Source organism: Rhinopithecus bieti, unplaced genomic scaffold (assembly GCF_001698545.2).
Source record: "Rhinopithecus bieti isolate Rb0 unplaced genomic scaffold, ASM169854v2 scaffold_19708, whole genome shotgun sequence".
Lineage (NCBI taxonomy): Eukaryota > Metazoa > Chordata > Mammalia > Primates > Cercopithecidae > Rhinopithecus > Rhinopithecus bieti.
This window is the reverse complement of record NW_016810765.1, coordinates 3,609,577-3,632,060: the sequence shown is the minus strand read 5'-3', so window position 1 is coordinate 3,632,060 and position 22,484 is coordinate 3,609,577. Positions and strand designations below refer to the sequence as shown.

Below are 22,484 nucleotides of genomic sequence, written 5' to 3'. Positions count from 1 at the left end.
AAAAAAAAAAAAAAAAAAAAAGGTGCAATGTGTAATAACCCTCTCTTTCCCTTTGCTTAAGTATATCCTATTTTATTCTTACACTTCTATGGGTAGAATTCATTAAAATTACAGCAAATAAAGGCAGTGTGAGAGGCCCCCTAAGGGAACATCCATAATTCTTATTAAAGTTAATGAGAGTCTAGAACACACCTTCGAGCAAAAGAGAGGCCAAAGGGGAAACCAAATATGTGGAAAAGACTTTGAGCCTGAATTCCAGGCCCCACTATTCGAAGTGGTAGGTTTCATGGCTGACACTGAAATTAAACATTCAGCGGCTACCCTCTTTTGATATTCCACTGCCTCAGGCTCCCAATGTGAGGCTTCAATCAGAGACGTGGAGCAACAAAAAGCACATTTAACTTAAGAGAAAAAAAATTGAAAGCAGGAAGAATTAAGCATCTGTATTTACAGTTCCTCTCCCTCCAATTTACCCATCCTATCATGAAAGTAGAAGATATTACAAAACAATAATGTCATAAAAGCAAGAAATTAAAGACTAAATTGTCATGCAACAAATATTTATGCACTACCCATGGGAGAATGTCTCTAGTATGGGGCTGGGGGTAGGAAAAAAGATGAAAGGAAATTAACTGCTCCCAATCTACAGAGAGATAGCTCCGGAGGGAATCACAATTATACGTAAGAAGTGCTGTGACAGCCAAGGGCTGCAAAGGCAGAGATGCCAGATAAGGAATTATGCAGAGGCAAGGTTGACAGCTTTCAGGGGAGGGGACGCAGCGTGGTTACAACAGATGAGAAGGAAGGGCATCTGGCAGACAGCTGCATCTGCAAAGGCACAAAGGCTTCCAGCAAGTCTGCTGACTTAACTGGAGCACTGGCTTCCTGGCTGGGGTGGCTGGGAAGACCCACAGGGCCGGGGCTGTGGAGTGCCCTGCTGGGAACTGGACTGGATCCTTGAGCAATGAGGAGTAATCCAGTTTGTATAACAAAATGTGGTCTGTGTTTTAGAAAAACAATTATAGCACATAGAGGAGAGACAGGGGTGAAGAAACTGGGAACCCACAGACCTGCTGGAAAGCTTTTATGAAGAACTTTCTAGGGTTCCAGTATCTAATATGGCCACGGTAGTCTAAAATGACCAAAGTCATTTTTTTCCACTTTTAGGAAGCTACATGGGAACAACCAGATCACACAGCCCTGATGCTACTGTGCATGTGAATGAACCTGTTTTCTGCTTCATTCCTGAAGGTTGCACGTCTATTTTGGATTGTATATTGTGTTTGTGTATTTACGCTTTGATTCATAGTAATGTCTCATGCTATGGGTTTGCACTGAATGCAAACTGTAAACTAAAAAAAGGAAATGGCTGAAAAAAAGAAAAAAACAACTTTCTAGGTCAAAAGAGCTAGGGCCTGTACCAAGGTGCCGGCACTGAGGAGCTTCAAGCATGGGCGGCAAACTCAAAGCCAGCAGGTCCCCGCACTATTCACATAAATGAGTTGGACAGGCCGGTGTGGAAGGTGCAAACGAGCTCTCACATTTTAAATGTGGAGGACTAGTGTGAAAACGAGGCTCTCCCTTTTTTTTTCCTGAAACATATGGCTGTCTCTGTCAAAGTTTCTTTTTCCCAATTTCAGAGGCACATGGATTATGGAATAAGAAACCAGATCTCTAAGTATCTTCCAAGAGCCCAATGTTGGCTCCAATTGTGTTTTTAAACACGGGTGACCCCTGTCAAGCACCACTGTGGGCTGGATCTAGCTCCTGCTCCCCAGTGAGCAGTCCCTGGAGTTAACACCGAATTTCAGAGGTGACTAAGTCTGCTGTTTGAATGGGTTGAGGGGTGAGGTAGGAGAAGGGGCCAAGGTAGACTGAGAGGCTATGTGGGCTATGGATGGGCATGGAACCAGCTGGTAATCCCAGGGCTGCAAAGATTTAAGGAGAAAGTCCAAGTGGGAGCCAGGGAAAGCGCCACGCTTCCCAACGTCTAGGTGGAGCACAGAGAAGATGTCAACAGGCGTTCTGGGAAAGCGGTTTCATGGCCAGAGAAACTTAGGAAAGCTGCATTCACAGAGCTAGGCAGGCCTCCTCATTCCTGACTTCCTGCAGCCTCTCAAGGGCTCAGCGACCACATAAATGAGGAACCCCAGGAAGTCAGACAGGAATGCAGTGATCCCCCATGACTGAAAAACGCTTCCTATTGCGGGGATGAGAATGCTAGGCAGTCCCCAAGGAGACACGCTGCTCAGAGACACACCGAGACTTCCCAAGGTACTGGAGGAGGGGAACATGGCGGAGGTACACCTTCAGCCAGGGACACCCATCCCACAAAGGTGGTAAGGCTCAGAAGGGAACGCAAGAAAGTCACAGGAGATGAGAAGGCGACGAAGAAACATCACTCCACCGTCAGGCCCCTCTGAAAGGATGTGTCGGACACACAGGCAATGCGAAAGAAGAGTACGTGAAGAGAAGCCCACCAAATGCAACCCTATGTAGGCCTCTCCTTACTGCCTGGTTTTGTCAACAAAGAATTAATTTTAAATTTGTACACGATTATGAAAATTTAGAATAAAAATATGAAGATCTGCCACCCCTCTTCCCACAGAGGTGGCTCACCTAACAGTCTGCTGTGCATTCCTCAGGATCGTTTTAGATATACACGTACATCTGTGTGTATATGCGAGTATACATGTATGTGTGTCTATGTGTATATACGTATTTATATATAACTGTTGTAGGTTTTTTGTTTTTGTTTTTGTTTGAGACAGGGTCTCACTCTGTCACTCAGGTTGGAGTGTGGTGGTCCAATCTCAGCCTCCTCCAGCCTCGACCTCCTGGGATCAAGCGATCCTCCCGCCTCAGCTTCCCAAGTAGCTGGGACTATAGGCACGCACCACCACACCCGGCTAATTTTTATTATTATTATTATTGTTTGTAGAGACAAGATCTCACTATGTTGCCCAGGCTGGTCTCGAACTCCTTGGAGGTCAAACAATTTTCCCACCTTGGACTCCCAAAGTGCTAGGATTACAAGCATAGCCACTGCACCTGGCCTTGTTGTAGTTTTTAAAGACTCATAGATTTGTCTGTTTCTATATTTGCTCTTGTTCCTTTTGGTCTGATGATATAACACAGTCATCTTCCCATGTCTGTTAAGAAACTCGCTTCATCCTTCTCAATGCAATTATTCCATATTACCCACAGATCCTAATTTATTTCATCAGACCCCTACTGATGGGTACGTCTCCGTATTTTCACCATTACATCCTACAGTGGACTTGCTGGTCCCTAATTTTGTGCACACCACTGTACCCAGGCAGAGTGCCTAGGAAAAAAATTAAGGGCATCAGGAACAAAATAAGAAAGCATAGAAGGAATTCTGCCAGAAGGGTAAAAGTGCAGACATAAAAATCCTTGGTCAAAGCGCATGTAAGTTTTGAATTATAATGAGTGCTGCAATCTCATTATAATTCAAATTTGTCCAGATTTATACTCTCAGCAAAAGTGCATTCCCTCACTGGCACCAGATGTTATCAATCCTTTTAATGTCTGCAGATCAAAGGCAAAACATATCTCACGGTTTTAATCTGCATGTCCTAAGGAACTAATGAAGGTGGCATCTTTCCATTTGTCTATGAGGCAGCTTGCATTTCTTCTGAGTTGTTTCCTCATACTGTTAGCAACCACCACACCCCCACTTTTATTTCCTTATCCTTTTTCATTCATCTGTGGGTTCTTGCCTATATTAAGGATAGTAACCTTCATGTGTTATATACTACAAAATCTTTCTCATTCTGTCATTTTTAATTCTGTTTATGATGTCTTAAGCCATATAAAATTTTAAAATGTTCATGTAATTAAATATGTCATTCTTTTACTTTATGGCTTAAGTTGTATGGCCTCTTTAAGGTCTTCTGCACTCCTGGACTTAGATAGCAGCAGAGGTTCTGGAACGAGCCTTCCAGCCCCATGTTCATAGCCTGGCTGCTCCCACTTCCCAGCTGCATCCTTGTCCTATTTGTGCTTCTGCTGCATAGGCTCAGTGTCTACTTCACAGGGTTGTGATAACAACAAAAGGCATTCACAAGTGTAAGGTGCCTAGGACTCTGCCTGCTTCATTTTATTTCAGGGTCTTCACTAGACCCATCACGTGCCTCCTTCTCTTTCCTAAGGCCTGGTAGCCACATAAGGTGATAAAGCTGACCTCAGATCCAGACATGGAATCTGTCACATGCACAATTAATTATATTACATAAGCTTATATTATATAAGCACTGTGTGTCAGGAATATCATAATTGCTTTACATAACAATAACCACAAATAATGCTATTAAGAGCTAACATGCAAGGAATGCTTCCTATGTGCCAAGCACTGTTTCTAGCACTTTATACAAATTAACCAGCACAAGAGTCCTCAATCCTTAATGTAAAAATGCTCTCAATCCTTATATTATATACTCTTGATTCAGAAGCATTTCCTTTTAATTCTCTTGACAATTTTAAGAAGTACGTATCATTACCTCCATGGTACAGATGAGAAAACTGTGGCTTAGAGCAGTTAGGTCATTTGCGGGAGGTCACATGCACCGCAGTGGCAAAGCGAGGCTTCTAAGCCCAAGATGCTAAACAGCCCTCGTGGGCTCAACATGGGGTCAGTCAGCACAGTACAGTGTGGGTGACTGGGTTATGGAATCAACTCGGAGGCTTCGAAGGTTGTCTTATCTAGTCCCAGAATTCCCTGCCAAGGTCACCGGCAGGGCTGGTGAAACCCCCAGCAAACAACCTGGAACCATGTTAAGTAAAGGAGCTGGCTTACGAGTCAGGAGGCATGGAAGTGGGGAGGGATGCATCTTCTCAGAGACAAAAATGAGGAGCAAAGGTGGTGGTAAATTGCTAATTCTAATTCTAGGTATTCCTCTTTAAAAGTGCACGCTTCCCATGGCGCCATGTTGCTCAACTATTTCCATAGTTCCAAAGAAAAGAAGACTTTCCTGAAAACCTAAGTGAGTGCCTGGGAGTCTCCAGCTGTAAACAGAGGAGAGACAGAGTAGAGCCTCCTCTCTACTCCAGTAACAAGATTCCACAGGACACCAAGTGCCTGGGATGACGCTTTCCAGGCAGGCAGCCGAAGGGGTAGTGGGAGTTCCCAGAAAGAGGTTTATTCTGAAAAAGGACCGGAAGTCCTGGGTCAAGGCAGTTCATAAATGAGTGAAGAGCTCTGGGTGTGAAGGGTGACCAGATTTCACAGGAGATGACCCGCCTGCAACATTAGTTTGGCAGGCTGCCTTCTGGGAGAGGCCCAGGTTGAGTGCTTGGAGTTAAAGGACCTAGGGGCGGTGGGGGGGATTCAGGAGATTCCCAGAACTCCTTCTATGCTTTCTTATTTTGTTCCTGATGCCCTTAATTTTTTTCCCAGTGGTATCACCGTTCTTTCTGTCCTCTAATATCATGTCTATACATCTCCTGAGAAATATATAGAGCTAAAAGCTAATAGAAAAATTGGTCTCCCATCCACTATAACCATCAAGTGCTTTTACTCACATTCAGGTTCTCAGCACTTTTTAGGGAGCCAGGGAAGATTATTTATTCTTCTTGGTCTTCCAGGAGCCTAGAACAAGGCTAGTCTACAGAGTGGGTGCTCAGGAGTCATTTTATGGATGGATGGATGGATGGATGGATGGATGGATGGATGGATGGATGGATAGATGGATGGGTGGGTGGGTAGGTGGGAGAATGGATGAGCGGATGGATGGATGGATGGATGGATGGATGGATGGACAAGTGGGTAGACGGGTGGATAGGTAAAAGGGTGAATGGACAGATGAGTGGGTGGGTAGATGGGTGGATGAATGAGTAGATGGATGGATGGATGGATAGATAGATAGGTAGATAGGTGGAAGGGTGGATGGATAAATGGAAGGGTGGATGGGTAGGTAGATGGATGGATAGGTGGGTGGGTGGGTGGGTAGGTGAATGGATGGATGGATGGGCAGATGGAGGGAGGGATGGATGGATGGATGGATGGATAGATGGATGATTGATGGATGAGTGCATGGGTAGATGAGTGGATGGATGAATGAATGGATGGATGAATGGGTGGACAGATGGATGTATGGATGAGTGGATGGGTGAATGAATGGGCGGGTGGATAGATGGGTGGATGGGCGAATGGGTAGATGGGTGAATAGGTGGGTGGAAGGATGGGTGGGTAATGGATAGTAGATGGATGAGTGAGTGGGTGGATGGATGGATAGGTAGGTGGGTGGTGGATGAATAGATGGATAGGTGGGTCAATGGTGGATGGATGAGTGGATGACAGGATGAATGTATAGGTGAATGAGTGGACAGATGGATGAATGAATGAATGAATAAGTGAATGAGTGGATGGATAGATGGGTAGGTGGGTGGATGGGTGGGTGAGTAGACGAATGAATGAATAAATAGGTGGACTAAACACATCCTCACACGCTTCCACAGACCTTCCTTCCAATCCCAGCATAAGCCATCTCCTTCAAGCAGCCCATGCTCTGCTCCCCAAATACACTGTACACTCTTCCCTCAGTGCCTTTGCAGGGATGATTCTAACCTTTCTAAAGGTTAGAACTCTAAACCTTTCTGCCCTCTTCTCTGCTTAATTCCACTCATAACCAGGGCTCATAATAAGCTGATGCAAAAGCCCTCTCTTCACCTCCAACCAAACAATATCCCCTTTTCCAGGTTCATGCCACATTCTTCAGCCCTTGGCTATGAAATCCTTGGATACCTATTGCTAATTGTGCATGTTAAATGGCTTCAGTGAGCACAGGCAGGGTATCCTGGCCTCCTGACTGACACATCAAGGTCTAGGGTGGAAGTTTCCCCAGCACCGAGCCCCCAGCCTGCACTTGCTTCTCTGTTGCACAGAACCAGAGAACAGGCAGTAATGCAGAGTGTGTATCCCTTCCCCAAGATGATACCTGGGAAAGGAGCCCAAAGGCCAAGGCATCCTGCCAAGCCTAACTCCCCTGGGCTTGCAGCTGGAGGAGGACCACTGCATGCCAAGAGCTCACAAAAGCAGGCAACAAGCATTGCAAGAACAAAGGTGGCAGTAGCATGTCATCCAAAAAGTACACCAGCACTGCCCACCCATGGGTGGTTATGGAGATGTGTTAGTTAAATCTTGGCTAAAAAGTACAATTCTAAGTTAGGATTGAGGCAGCATTTTGTCTGTCCCATGTGGCCACTAAATTATCTGACAGAGGACAAATTTCCAACTTACCATCAAGCAGATATTTTTGTTACAATAGACTGAACCCCAAAGAGCAATGACCACTAAGAAGGGGGTTCTCAGTTTGGTGAGTTTAAGCATTTATGTATATGTGTAGGTGCACATACATGCACACAGCGGAAAGTCTGGTCTTTGTATACCCGTACCCACCTTAAGGGAAAGGGAAAAGCAATACCACCTGTTACACTTCTCTGCATCCAAGGCACTGCACCAGGTGCTTCCCATCTGGCATTTTGGTGAAGGGCCTAATGCTGTGGATTGAATGGTGACCTTGAAAAGGTATGCCCATGTCCGAACCCCCAGAATCTATCTGTGAATATGACCTATTTGGAAAAAATGGCCTTTGCAGATGTCATTATGTGAAGGATCTCGACATGAGATCATCCTGGATTATCTGGAATAGGCCCTAAATCCAAAGACCTCTCTTTTTAAGGGACAGAAGGGAAGACACGGCAGAAAGGAGAAGGCCATGTGAAGACAGATATGGAGGCTGGAGTGGTGCAGCCACAAATCAAGGACCACCTGGAGCCACTAGAAGCTGAAGGAGGCAAGGCATGGCTCTCTGGAGGGAGCAAAACTCTGCTGACACTTTGATTTTGAACTTCTGGCCCCAGAAGAGTGAGAATAAGTCTTCTGATGTTTTGAGCCACTAAGTCTGTAGTACTTTATTACACCAGCCCCGGGACAGTAATACAAGACCCACACATTTTCTGCGGAATTCCCAGGTGCAGGGCTAGTGGGTAAGACATACTCATTAATCATTTGGTCATGGAAATATTTAAACTGGAGTCAACCCCATGCCAAAGCCAATTCCATTCAGACTCTGGGATAACAGCATCTGTCTTATAATAAGGAAAGGAGTGAACTTTCTTAAAAAGGGAAATAACGCAGAAGAGGAGGCCAGGAGTGAGTATTTATCCCAAAGATCTCTAACAGGAGTCCTTAAATTGACACATTCCAGAAAGTACATGTGTTTTTTCCCAGAAAATGTACAAAGCAAGCAGGGAGTAGACAGGACCTACCCCAGGGGGTAAACTGAGATTCTTCCCCAGGGTGATGTCTTTGGTGTGAGAAACATCACTACCCACTGGAACACAGGTCCCAAAGCCTGAGAGCCCCGGGATGGGGTACAGGAGGGAAGAACTCACCACCCATTCCCTTGCTCATGGAGCCCAGGACCACCCACACTCACCAGCATTTTAATGTCTCAGAGAAAGGTGAATATGTCCACTTTTCAAACACACACAGTATATACATGGTTTTAAATTCACAAGAGGTAAAATAGTAGATAAAATCCATTGACTTACACATAGAATCCTTGAGAATTATCAATAATCTCATAAATCATTTGAGATTTGATGGAGCTAAGCTTCTCCATGGTCGCGGCACCTCCATTGTTTTTAATCCACTCCAGGACCAAGCCCATGACATAGATGCTAAAATGAAGATTTTTTTAAAAAATCCATTTAGCTCATCTTTGCAAAAGTAGAACTATATTCAAGCAAACTGCTGTTTAAGTTCCATTAAAACAGACTTAAAGGCATTATTTGAAACAGACAAGACAGTCAGATGTAGTGGCTCACGCCCATAATCCCAGCACTTTGGAAGACTGAGGCGGAAGGATCGCTGGAAGCCAGGAGTTAGAAACCAGCCTAGGCAACATAGCAAGACCCACCTCCATTAAAAAATGAAAAATTATTTGGGCGTGATAGCATGTGCCTATAGTCCCAGCTACTTGGGAGGCAGAGCAGGGAGGAATGCTTGAGCCCAGGGGTTTGAGGTTGCAGTGAGCTATGATCACACACACCAATGCACTCTAGCCTGGGTGACAGAGTGAGGCCCTGTCTCCAAAAAAAGATAAATAAAATACACAAGACAAAAGCAGGGCTCATGTGAACAAGAGCATGTCATCAAGCAAGGACTAGGGTCAATCCAATTCTAGACCCCTGAGGGCCATTCAGAAAAAGGTTTAATGAGATTTTTCACTAAACATCATATCAGTCCCTCCTTGTCCAGCTCAAGCCCTAATGTAAACTCTTCTTGACAGCCAGAACACACTTCCTTATCTCCACCAGAAGGCATCAGCAGACCCCAATCCTGTCCCTACCCAGAGCAAGCTCTTCACTTCCTGAACGCCCAGAGCAAACTGCCCATATTTCCTGCATCATTTTTTTCCACTTGCTCCTTTATTTTAAGTTTCTATGTGCCTGTGGTTTGGCCTCTGTGGTCTTGGAAGGCTAGAAGCCCACACTGTTCATCTTTTCTACCCACAGCCTTAGCACAGTGCCTTCCAGCCAGCAGACAGCACTGTGGCAGAGTGGTTAAAAGGATGGGTTCCCCGTCCCAGCCCTGACTCCCGTTGCAGGGCAACCACTCACTAACAAACTACCCAGGATTAGTCACCTCAGCTTTCCCATCTGGAACCAGGAGATTCACCTACCTGTGGTGGACACGTAGCATTTTATCCACCCTGCTCTTCCCAACTCCACCCTCCAGCCAGTATGCAGGTCCAGCAAGGCCCCTGACTCCCTGGTCTCAGAGTTGGGCATGGGACCTAACTGGGCCAAACAGGGCCTTCCCTGAGATTTTCTCAACTGGGAGTGGGGAGAGCAGAGAAAGAGGCAGAATATTAGTGCAACTGCAAGACAGGATATGAGAGCCCTAGGGAATCATGTTTCTAGGAAACATCTGAAGAAGACCCATCTGAAAATGAAGCCAACATTCCCGCTGTGAGAAACCAGGATCAGAAGTGGAGAGCAGATGGAGGAGGATTCGTGTCCCTGGTTCCAGGAAGTCCAGCTGCACCTCAGCCCTTCCCGCAGCTCAGGACCGTCCCTTTCTGAACCAAGTGTTTCAAATTTTTCCTGCCAGACCAGTGCTTAGCACAGGGCCTGGCACGTGGCAGGTGGGCCACACAAATGGTAGTCAGTAGTCCCTTCAAACAAGCTGAAAATATGAAACACTGAGGAGCAGTGCGTGGTTTTCCCCAGTCTGAAAGCCCCTCTCCTTGAGAAGGTGCTAAAGGCTCCACGTGTACTCAGTAAAAGCCGAAGGCACAGGAGCAGAGGTTGCCCAGGGAAGACACCACCTCCCTTGAGCAGAGAGTCTGGAGGTCAGCGGCCAACTATGCCCTCTCCAGAGGTGTGATCAAAGGTCCTCTATGGGAATTGTGCAAAAATGTATTGGGAGTCGATGCTCAGCTAAGATCTGGGGTGGGGATACCCAGCTGCTTCCTCCTTTATTAACAGGAGGGGAGGTGACGGGGTCTGGAAAATGCTCTAACAGCCAGCAGCTTGTCACAGGGAAGCCCCCTATACCAACTGGCTCATTCACTGTCTCAAGTGAGACCCAAGGCCTGGGTGCGGTGGCTCATGCCAGCTCATGTTGGCAAAAGCCAACACCGGGCTGCCCAGAGGGGGCTTAGGCAGGGAGCAGACAGCATCCACAAACATCCAACAACCTCTCCTGAAGCTTCCCCAGCCTACCTCCCCACAGCCCTGGGAAGAGAGAGCAAGAGTGGCTGCTGGCAGAAAGGGAAGGCAGAGTGGAAGAGAAAACAGCCCCTGAGAAATCCACAGCCTCAGCGCTAGCTCTCTGGCTAACGTCCAAGAAGTCAGAGGGACAAAAGAGAAAGAAAAGAGAAAATAAGAGAAGGGAATGAGTACTTCCTGAAGTCTACTGTGGCCTCAGCTTATTTTCATTGATCACAATAATCCTCGGGTTAGAGACACCATCATCCCATTTTCCAGATGAGGAAACTGAGGCTCAGAGAGCTTAACTTGCCTCAAGTCATCTGGTGAGCAGCTTAAAGCCAGGACTCCAACTCCAGCCTGTCTGACTCCAAGAGTGCAAGCTCTTCCCACAAGTATCCAGGCCCTCTGCTTTGCCAGGGGCTGCAGGGCCCCAGTCACTAGCTCCCCTGCAAGTGGGACTGCAGGGCTATCACCACACACCAGTCACAGTGGCCAAGTCCAGCACACTGCACACATGCATGTGGGTGTGCATTCCAGACACGAGGCTGCCCAGCCCTCTGTTCAGCAGATGCTCTACAATCCCCACTTCACTTCCAACTGCTCCTCTCCCACACCTGCAGCCTGCTCACCCCCTACCTCCACCCAGAACCACAGAAACACACCCTGCCATGTGATTGAATCCAAGCAGCGTCACCCTGTGCCAGGTCACCAACAATACTTCCAGGTGACCAAGCTTCGCTTTTGCCTGCAGTTCTGTGTTATCCCAGGGTTTCAGAGCTGACCTGGGCCCTTGCTGCACTGTGGATTTAGTTTCTCTAAATCCAAAGTGCAGCAAGGGCCCATGTCAGATTCACCGTCCTAGCCAGACCTCAGTACCGACGCCTGAACCCCTAGCTGGCTGCTGCACTCACACTCGCCGCCCATGCTCTCTGGCTTTCTGAATGAATCTGAGCAGGCAAGTCTAGCAGAAAGCTCACCCACTTTTAGGGGCTGCCTGGAGCCAGTACCCATAACCTGGCTCTACGAAGCCTCAACAAGAGGCAGACAAATCAGAAGCAAGCAGGCCATCCTGAAGACTGAAGACATCCCTGGGGTAGGAGGTCCTGCCCTCCTCTCCCACCCAGTCCTCTGCATAGCACTGATGTCTAGCCCCTGTGACTCTACTTACCACAAGACCCTCGTGGCTTCCAGTTCTTTATTAACCCCTGTTTCAACTCCCATACAATCTAAAATCTTGAAAACACAAGAGCTCTAAAATGCTTATGCAGCTTACAGCATGGTCTCAATTCTTCTCACTACCAGTGTGAAATTTTTAACAGATTTATGCCTTCATTTCTAAAATGCCACCTGCAAACACACAGGATAGGGTTCCTAACTCTCCCTATTAAATGATTAAATAAACCGAGGTATGTCCATTCTACAGGACACCGTATATATTTTAAAACAAAAAAGGGCCAGGTGTGGTGGCTCATGCCTGTAATCCCAACACTTTGGGAGGTCAGTGTGGGAGAATAGCTTGAGGCCAGGAGTTTGAGACCAGCCTGGACAACATATTGAGACTCCGTCACCATAAGTTTTTTTTTTAATGTAGCCAGGCATGGTGGCACTTGCCTGTAGTCCTAGCTACTCAGGAGGCTTAGGTGGGAGGATCACTTGAGCCCAGGAGTTTACGGTTACTGAGAGCTATGATCACACTGCTGCACTCCAGCCTGGACACAAGAGCAAGGCCCTGTCTCTAACAAAAATAAAATTTAAAAGTAAAAAATAAAAATAGGCATTTGAGCTGACATAGCAGAATGCCCATGGTATATTGTAGAGTGGAAAAATAGAATTCACAGAACAATTCGTATAGTAAAGTTCAAGTTCCATTTGCATGATTAAACATATGACTGTATATTTGCATATGCCCAGTTAAGGGTCTGTTAGGATGCAAAGCAAGCAGTGAATAGTGGCTACCCTGGTGACTCTGCCCACTTGCAATTCTTTGCTGAGAGTATGTTACTGTTTGTTTGTTTGTTTTTTGAGGCGGAGTTTTGCTGTCACCCAGGCTGGAGTGCAGCGGCATGATCTCGGCTCACGCAACCTCCGCCTCCCAGGTTCAAGCGATTCTCCTGCCTCAGCCTCCAGAGTAGCTGGGACTACAGGTGCACGCCACCACCCCTGGTTAATTTTTGTATTTTTAGTAGAGACAGGGTTTCACCACGTTGGCCAGGCTGGTCTCAAACTCCTGACCTCAGGTGATCTGCCCACCTCAGCCTCCTAAAGTGCTGGGATTACAGGCATGAGCCACCGCACCCAGCCTAAGAGTATGTTACTGTTAGAAATTTTTTAAGCAATACAAAATAGTCCCTGTGCACCAGGGCTTAGAAAAGGACACCAGAAAGTCCCTCGGAAAACTCTCCCTGGCTGTTCTAAGAGTCCAGCTCTGCAGATGAGCTTCTGAAGTTGATGTTATGGCACAGTTTTCTCAGGAACCGGTGAATGTAACCACTGAGCTGAGCACTTTTCCCAGAGGAAAGTTCCCAAAACTGGCTCCACTACACACCCCACTGTGGATTCCAGGATTCCAGGCGTCTCCATCCCACTGAGAGAAGGTAGTCTGGGACCAGTGAAGTCCTCCAAACAGGTTCACAGACTTAATTTGCATGCTCCCATTCTTTTATTTATTTATTATTATTATTTTTGAGATGGAGTTTTGCTCTTGTTGCCCAGGCTGGAGTGCGATGGCACAATCTCAGCTCACCGAGACTTCTGCCTCCTGGATTCAAGCGATTCTCCTGCCTCGGCCTCCTGAGTAGCTTGGATTACAGGCATGTGCCACCACACCTGGCTAATTTTTGTATTTTTAGTAGAGACAGGGTTTGTCCATGTTGGTCAGGGTGGTCTTGAACTCCCGATCTCAGGTGATCCACCTGCCTTGGCTTCCCAAAGTGCTGGGATTACAGATGTGAGCCACCGCGCCCGGCCTGTTCCCATTCTTTTAAGAGGTGGCCTAAAATTAATGGTCTATTTGTTTTGTATTTTTATTAGTTACTTCACCTCATATTGCAGCTAAAACAAATGTACACTTGTGTATTCAGTTAGTCATGGTAAGTAAAAAAGATTTTGTGTGGTCAGAAGGGAAGTTTAGGGATCTTTTCTTCTATCCAGTAATTGTGGTCAGTGTGTTCTACTGAAGGGTTAAAGAGAACAGCAGCGTGTTCTTTATTCCACTCCAGTTCATCACTCAGGGCTACAGAGCAACAATTTGAAGGCAGTTTTATCCAGCACAATTAAATCAAAGTTCCCAGGGCCTATGGTCATTAGACTCAAGGGGGAAAAAAAAAACATGGCTTCTTTTCAAAAGTAAGGCCATTTCGAGAACTCTACTATGTGATACAAAGTTCTGAAGGGTTCCAGGTACCCCATCAGCCTCACATCACGGACGGAGGAGGGCATTTGGCACACATCTTGATGTCTCCATTTGTAGCTTGTTCTCATTGGGTGAGCTAGGATTTTCTAACTTGCATGTTTTTTTTGTTTGTTGTTGTTGTTGTTGTTGTTGTTTTGAGACGGAGTCTCGCTCTGTCACCCAGACTGGAGGGCAGTGGCATGATCTCAGCTCACTGCAACTTCTGCCTCCCGGGTTCAAGGGATTCTCCTGCCTCAGCCTCCTGAGTAGCTGGGACTACAGGTGCCTGTCACCATGCCTAGCTAATTTTTGTATTTTTGGTAGAGATGGGGTTTCACCATGTTGGTCCAGCTGGTCTTGAACTCCTGACCTCATGATCCACCCACCTCGGCCTCCCAAAGTGCTGGGATTACAGGCATGAGCCACCATGCCCAGCCATGTTCATTCCTTTTTTAAAAAATGCTCTTCAAGGTAACCCTTGGAGAAGGTACCACGGGGTGACTGTCTGCCCTGCCCCAAGCTGTACCCTGATCACAACTTGCTGGCCTACAGGCTGTGGGACAGTTCAGGGACAGCACTCTTTTCCTGCCCCCTCCCACCTTCTCACTTTTGAAATGGGTGATGGTCTTGGGCTCCTCTGAAAGCCTCCTCTAGCTGCAAGGCAGGCCCTGGCCCCATCTCCAAACAAGTAAGTATGGCCTCCTCTCCCTCCACCTGCCATGTGCAGCCTGGCACCTTGGCCCCTTCTCCAGGAGGCCAGCACTTGAGGTTCCCACCTGCACCCTCACCACTCAGCCTGCCCAGTTCTTGTGTCCCAGTAGGCCATATACATATATATATGTATATACACACACACACATGCATATAAATAAATGTGTGTATATATATAAATAAAATATATGTATATCCCAACTCATTTAATCTTCACAGCAACCCAATGAAAGGGGTACTATTATTACTTCTAGAATCTACTACACAGACATGTTAAGTGACTTGCCTAAGGTCACACAGCTAGTAAATACTAGACTCTCTTAGGCAATTGTAAATCTTAAGAGTCATGACGATTTTCTCAAAATACCCAAGTTTGGGAGTTACAGGATCCTGAGGCGGGGCAACCTTGCTCTCCCTGAAGTGCCGCAACGCAGCCCCCACTCAGCGAATGAGAGCCAGGCTAAGAGGACCCCTCCAGATTAGGCTGAAAAACAGAAAGATGTTGGCCGGGCGCGGTGGCGCATGCCCGTAATCCCAGCGGTTTAGGAGGTAGAAGCCAGTGGATCACCTGAGGTCAGGAGTTCAAGAGCAGCCTGGCCAACATGGTGAAACCCCGTCTCTGCTAAAAGTACAAAAATGAGCTGGGCGTGGTGGCATGCACCTGTAATCCCAGCTACTCGGGAGGCTGAGGCAGGAGAATCGCTTGAACCTGGGAGGCAGTGGTTGCAGTGAGTCCAGATCGTGCCACTGCACTCCAGCCTGGTGACAGAGCGAGACTCCGTCTCAAAAAAAAAAAACGAAAACAAGGCCCAGGTTGCGGTGGCTCAAGCCTGTAATCCCAGCACCACTTGGTGAGGCCGGAGTAGGAACGGGTGTGTCACGGAGGTCATGTGATGATCGAGACCATCCTGGGCGAACACGGTGAATACCCCGTCTCTACTAAAAAATTACAACAAAACTAGCCGGGCGATTGGCGGGCGCGCTGTAGGTCCCAGCTACGTCGGGAGGCTGAGCCAGGAGATGGCGTGAACTGGGAGGCTCGGGACGCTTGCAGTTCGAGCTGAGACTCTGGCCACTGCACGTTCCATGCTGGCGACAGAGCGAGAGACTCCATCTCAAAAAATAAAAAAATAAAAAACAAAACAAAACAAAATCCCAGAAAGGTATTTAAGCCAGTATGTTCTCTGTCAGGCAGCCAGCTTCCTGCAGGCCCAGCAGAGAAACAAATGAAAGCAGGGGAGGCAAAGCCTTTGAAAGTTCTTCTCTAAAGCTGCACTGGCTGTTTGAGATGCAGGCCACAGCACCTCATGTATAGAGAGCTTTTGGGTTAATGGTGAACCACCAGGTCCTGGATTACCAAGACCAAACAAAAACCAACATCCCCAAAAAAGAGCAAGAGGAAAAGCTGATCAAATAGTAAAGAGAGGGTACAGAGGGAGAGGTGAGCTGGGCAGAGAATCTGATAAGATATCTGGGGCATTTGGTCACCGGCTCCTGGAAACATGCTTTACTTTATTTTACTTATTTATTTAGAGATGGAGTCTCCCTCTGTCACCTAGGCTGGAGTGCAATGGTGCCATGTCGGCTCACTGCAACCTCTGCCTCCCCAGCTCAAGCGATTCTCCTGCCTCAGCCTCCTGAGTAGCTGGGATTATAGGTGTGTGTGCTACCACGCCTGGATAATTTTGTATTTTTGGTAGAAACAGGGTTTCACCATGTTGGTCAGGCTGGTCTCTAGCTCCTGATCTCAAGTGGTCCACCCACCTCGGCCTCCCAAATTGCTAGGATTATAGGCATGAGCCACCCTGCCCAGCCTTACATGCCTTTACTTTAAAATACAACCTCTGCTTTGATGAAAAATAGTGAGACCCCTCCCTGGGTCCACAAGACTGACTCCCAGAGTTACCTGAAACATGGAGGCGTGTTGTACAAGGAGCTGTTTCCAGCCTGCACCTTGTATTCCAGGACCGAAGGGCACTCTCGGAGGGCAAAGCCCAGCAGGTCATCACGGACAATCACCACGGTGACCCCAGCAGAGCCAACATTCTTCTGGGCACCAGCAAAAATCACACCAAACTTAAAAAGAGAAAGATATGCTGTTTAAGAAGGATTTGGCCATTTTTCATACATGTACGCAAACTTCCCAACTCTTCCCAAAGCACAATTTCTTTAAGGAAATGACTGTATCCTGTGTAGGGAGGAGTTGATGCTCTAAAGCAATCTCCATCTGGATGGCAAACCCATACTCAGAGTTCCAAAGCCTGAGGATGATCTGTCGGTCTGGTCCTCCCCTGGGTGGGGCTAACCCAAGCCCACCACTGCAAGGTCCTGGCACATACTCACATTTGCTCTGCATACCTCCTTTCTACCCCCAAATCAATCTTTAAAGTGGGGCCTCTAACTCTCCCTCATAAGAAGAGAAGAAACAGATTTTTTTTTTAACTCTCCCTAATAAGAAGCACCATGCCCAGCGAATTTTGTATTTTAGTAGAGACGGGGTTTCACCACGTTGGCCAGGCTGGTCTTGAACTCCTGATCTCGTGATCTGACCTCCTCGGTCTCCCAAAGTGCTAGGATTACAGGCGTGAGCCACCGCGCCTGGTCGAAACAGATTTTTTAATCTATTTACATCTGTATAAAAGGACAGTCAGAAGGTGCTGAGAAAGGGACAAGGGACTGCTATGACAAAGAGAAGGGATGGGACAAGCTGCCTGAGGGAGAAGAAATTATAGAAAACAGATGTTTACAGGTACTTTAGGTAATTCTGTTGTGCAAGACACAAAACCCACTCCCATGACTCTCTCCATGAAACCCTTAGGAAAACTGAGCGTCGGCAGGAAGTTGGGGGTGGGGGAAAGTAATTTATAGTTATTTAAAATTGCCAGTGCCTGGCGATAATGAAAAGCAGGCCATAAACCAAATACAGTATATCTAAACAATTATTATTCAGCCTTAAAAAAGAAAGGAAGTTCTGACACACACTACAACATGGACAAACCTTGAAGACATTCTGCTAAGTGCAATAAGCCAGACACAAAAGGACAAATAGTACATGATTCACTTCTAGGAGGTACCTAGAGTAGTCAAATTCACAGAGACAGAAACTAGAATGGAGGCTGCCAGGGGCTGGAGGGCAGGGAGAGAGGGAGTTACTGTTTAACATACAGACTTTCATTTGGTAAGATGTGAAAGTTCTGGAGATGGATGGTGGTGATGTCTGCACAACAGTGTGAATACTCTTAATGCCACTGAACAGTACACTTCAAAATGGTTAAGATGGTACATTTTATATTAAATGGTAAAATTTATTATAAGTATATATTTTCCCAAGTAAAAAGGCAGAATACCACTCAGTCAGTTCAACTGTTATTCTTAGATTCTTTACCCGCATCGCCCCCTGGGGCATGTACCTAGAGCACGGGTCCCACTGCCCTGCCTTGGCGAGCCACTCATAAAACAGTATCCTGTTGACGCTTCTGGAGGTGGGTACCAGGCAAGGGGAAGCTCTCTCACACAGGTCCCCTGGGCTCGGGATAATCTGCATCTGCTCTTGAAGACAAGTCACTCCCCGTCTGTTGACCAAACAAGTTTCTAAGAACCACTCTCAAAAGCAGGTAGTCCCCCAAGGACTCGAGTGGGATCCTGCCAGGCAATCATCATCACGAGGCTGGGAACAGCAGGACTCAGGCACTGCAACAGCTGGGGATTCATACCTGGCAGCCTGCTCACTGGCAGCTGCCCTGGCTCAGGGGTTCTGCAGGCCCCAAACACCCATGGTTCTTCCCGCTCTTGTATATATTAAAATGTCCCTGCAGAAACCGAGTCAGTGGCTTCCCCCGACCCTGCCTTTTATACTCTACCTTGGAAACATCCACTGGCTTGGACAGGAAGTTTGAGGACATGTCACAAACCAGTACTGCTCCCTTGACATCGGGTATAAAGTCAAACTCCACACCATGCACTGTCTCGTTTGCGCAATAATACACATAGGAGGCATCCGGGTTGAGGTTCCAGGTGCTTGGATCTGGAATTTCTATCATAGAAGACAAGTTTGAGACTTTGCACTTTTCACTCTCCTCTTTTCTTACACAGATGGGAGTCAACCCGGAGACTGACAGGCCTCCCCTAACAGGGAAAGACCAACTGACTTCAAAGCATTGCATAAGTGAAAGCACCCTCCCAATCTCATCTTTTGTTACCATCGTTACCAACATCCTGAGAGGATGAGCGATCCAACCTTTTGACTTTTACTGGGAACAAATCATCTTCAAAAATGGCATGGGAGGCTGGGCATGGTAGTATGTGCCTATAGTCCCAGCTACTTAGGAGGCTAAGGCAGGAGGATCACATGAGCCCAGGAGCTGCAGGCTACAGTGTGCTATGACCATGCCTGTGAAGAGCCACTATACTCCAACCTGGGCAACATACAAAGACTGTGTCTCAGCAGAATAAAATAAAGTAAATTTTTTCAAAAGGCATGGGAGATATCTGAGTTTTTACTTGTCACCCAGTATCCATCTACCCTACATCCATTGATGGACTAGTAGCTTCTTTTTGGGACCCCAGCCCTCACCCACTCTCAGCCCATGTAGTTTCAGGGGGGCCAGTGAAACCCACAGCCCAGAGGGAGGATGCAACTCAGGCACAGCCACAGGGACTGATTCAGAATAGGGCACAGGAGACATGAGACTGTTACCGGCAATGCTCCACAAAGGCATTGAAACTTGGGAGAATATAAGGTCAGGAGCAGCTGCAGCCACCTTTCAAGAAACGGACAGCTTTTTCTGCCTGTGGAGCCACCAGGTCCTGGAGACATTGTTGGGGCCCCTGATCAGGCCACATCTAAAGCCAAACCAGCCCCTGGACTTTTTCAGCTAATTAGCTGAAAAACTACTACTAACTACTCACTAGCTTCTGCAGTAAGAGTATGCATAGGCCAGGCACAGTGGCTCACGCCTGTAATCCCAGCACTTTGGGAGGCTGAGACAGGCGGATCACCTGAGGTCAGGAGTTCAAGAGCAGCCTGGCCAACATGGTTAAACTCCGTCTATACTAAAAATGCAAAAATTAGCCAGGTGTGGTGGCAGGTGCCTGTAATCCCAGGTACTTGGGAGGCTGAGGCAGAAGAATTGCCTGAACCTGGGAGGCGGAGGTTGCAGTGAGCTGAGATTATGCCACTGCACTCTAGCCTCGGTGACAGAGCAAAACTCTGTCTAGAAAAAAAAACAGAAAATAAAATAAAATAAGAGTATGCATAGGCTCTAGTTTTAGCTAGTACAGCCACCCAATCTAAATGGTAATGAAATAACAACTGACAAGGGCAGAAAAGAACTGAAAACTACAGATTGCCCTGGGTTGGGGTAACCCACCAGTCAGCATTTCACCACCCAGCTCAGCTCCCAGAACTTACTTGTATAACTCCCAAGTTTAGGGTGAACGATATTTATAGTCCCAAACTTCTTGGCTTCTTCTGCGGCCTTAGCTGACCAAGCTCCTGTCACCACATAGTCCGCACATCTTCCTGCTTTCAAGCCAATCAGGTTTAAGGGGACAGCACCAAACTGGCCAGACCCACCTCCTTGCAAAAAAATCACCTTATAGTTGTCTGGAACGGCTCTGGGCAGAAGCACAGGTAACAGTAAATACATAAACTCATGTGGTCAAAGATTAAGAACAAGTGATGCTCTACCAAGTGCTTTACCTTGGGTGGATTTACTACAAGAAATATGGTAATGTTCCAATACTACTTTGTCTTCCCTAATTTACTCATTTATTTATGCAATCCTTGAACAACTATTTACTGGAGACTGTGTTGAAAGCCTAGGGTGACTGTTGGACCTGCAGGTCTTCCTCCTCTTCCTAGTGACAACAGCCTGATGTTCCTTTAGGAAATTACCCCTCTGCCACTCTCAGTCCACATGGTTCAACTGTGGTCAGCCCCGGCTCAAGGGGATGAGCACCTGCCCCAGGCTGGCCAATGGAATTTGGTACTGAGACCTTTACTCGAACTTCTTGGTAAGGAAAGCTGTTTCTATTGAGGGAAAGAAGAAACTTGTAGGAGCTGATCCTGCAACCAGTGGTGGCCACACAGTGAAGAGAACACATAAGAAAGCAGAGCCAGAAGATGTGGGAAAATCACCTTCCTGCAATCATTTAGAAGCACCTAAATCCTCCTGCATTTATCTGTTAGGTGAGATAATACATTTCTTTTTTACTTAAGCCAGTGAGTTGCGGGTCTTATAACTTACAAACAATAATCCTGTGCTATGCACCATGTTATGAACCAGGTGGATGTTGGGCAGGAGGTTTTGATAATGTTTTAGGCCTGGCCATGAAACCATATATCTATTATACATCAAAATAAAAAGCAAAATTCTTTGACTCCAGGATGAAAAATTAAGATAACGATGAGAATGGCTGCAGGCAGTAGAAATAAGCCCAGCTCCAAAAGGACAAGGCTATGGAAACTGGACCCAAGCCTTTGAGTAAGGTCAGAGCCTGGGAATAGGTGTACAGAAGCCAGATGGCCAGGGAACAGAGCTCCAGCAAAGATATAGAGGTAAATTAATAAAGGGCAAGGCATCGTGGCAGGGTCTTGGGGAATGGGGTGGTAGGTGTGTAAATATCTTGTCCTGAAAGATGCATGACCTACATTCAGTGCTTAGTAGGATAGCAAGCAACCAGCAGGTCTTAGGAGAGTCTAGCCATGAGGTTCTCAGCAGCTGGGAAGACTGATAACCCAAGACAGAGTTCCAGGTTCACATTATTCAGATGCAGGGCGGTTAACAAGGCCAAGAATTAGATGGAAGGAAACCAGGCCGAGGTCTAGGTACAGGTATACAAGGTAGGAACCAGGTTAGGAGAAGAAAAGATAGGCCCTTAAATTGAACTGGGACCCCGGTCAGAGGAAGTTCATAGCCATGTGGTCAAATGCCATCTCTCTTCAGGCTAATATTCCAAATACCCACTCCATGAAGGACAGGATTGTCCTATGAATGTGACATGATACTCAGCAGGCCAACGGATGGGAGAGGCCAAGCAGATGGCTACCAGCTCTGAACATTCACACTGCAATCAGCGTCTGCTGCTCCTCACAGAAATCCCACCCAGCCTGCCCCATCTGAATCACTTTATCAAGCAATTTGAAAAACTTGAAATAAGTATAATTCAAATTTTGTTAATGTAATAACGCAAGAATGGGTCCTAACATATTAGTGATTATCCCTGATTAGTGGGGTTAAAGTTAATTCCAGTTGAGTTGTGAGCTACAATGTTTTTCCTAAACTTTCTACCATAAATGTGCATTATTTTTGTGAACAGGAAAAAAAAAATGGTATGCTTTCAAACTTGCCATATTTGTAGGTTTATGTGAACATAAACATGTTATATGAACATGTTTATATAATATATAAAAATCTCTCCTTTAAATAGCAATCTATTTAAGAATAAGGCGTCCTCTGGATAGGAAAGGCAGTGCAGATAACCCAGGAGATTTCGTCTAGGCAGCAGTTCCTAGAGTTCAGAACTCTTACAATTACCCAAAGAGCCTGTTAAAAACAAGTCTCTCCGGAGATTCTGATTCAGCAGGACTAAGTGGTGCCCGCCACTTCATTTTCCTTTTTTTTTTTTTTTTTTTTTT

At 46.6% G+C, this 22,484-nt stretch overlaps 1 protein-coding gene across 1 annotated transcript in view; it reads right to left on the bottom strand.

The window, feature by feature from the left end:
• The window catches only part of PSAT1 (phosphoserine aminotransferase 1), a 32,813-nt gene that overhangs the window by 3,923 nt on the left and 6,406 nt on the right, over nucleotides 1–22,484 (bottom strand). Inside the window, exons 4-7 of the mRNA XM_017892727.1 lie at nucleotides 20,256–20,461; nucleotides 18,706–18,878; nucleotides 16,752–16,921; nucleotides 8,578–8,706 (exon numbers count right to left, since the gene is read on the bottom strand). Coding sequence (XP_017748216.1) covers nucleotides 8,578–8,706; nucleotides 16,752–16,921; nucleotides 18,706–18,878; nucleotides 20,256–20,461 — 678 coding nt within the window. The remainder of the gene's footprint in view (nucleotides 1–8,577; nucleotides 8,707–16,751; nucleotides 16,922–18,705; nucleotides 18,879–20,255; nucleotides 20,462–22,484) is intronic.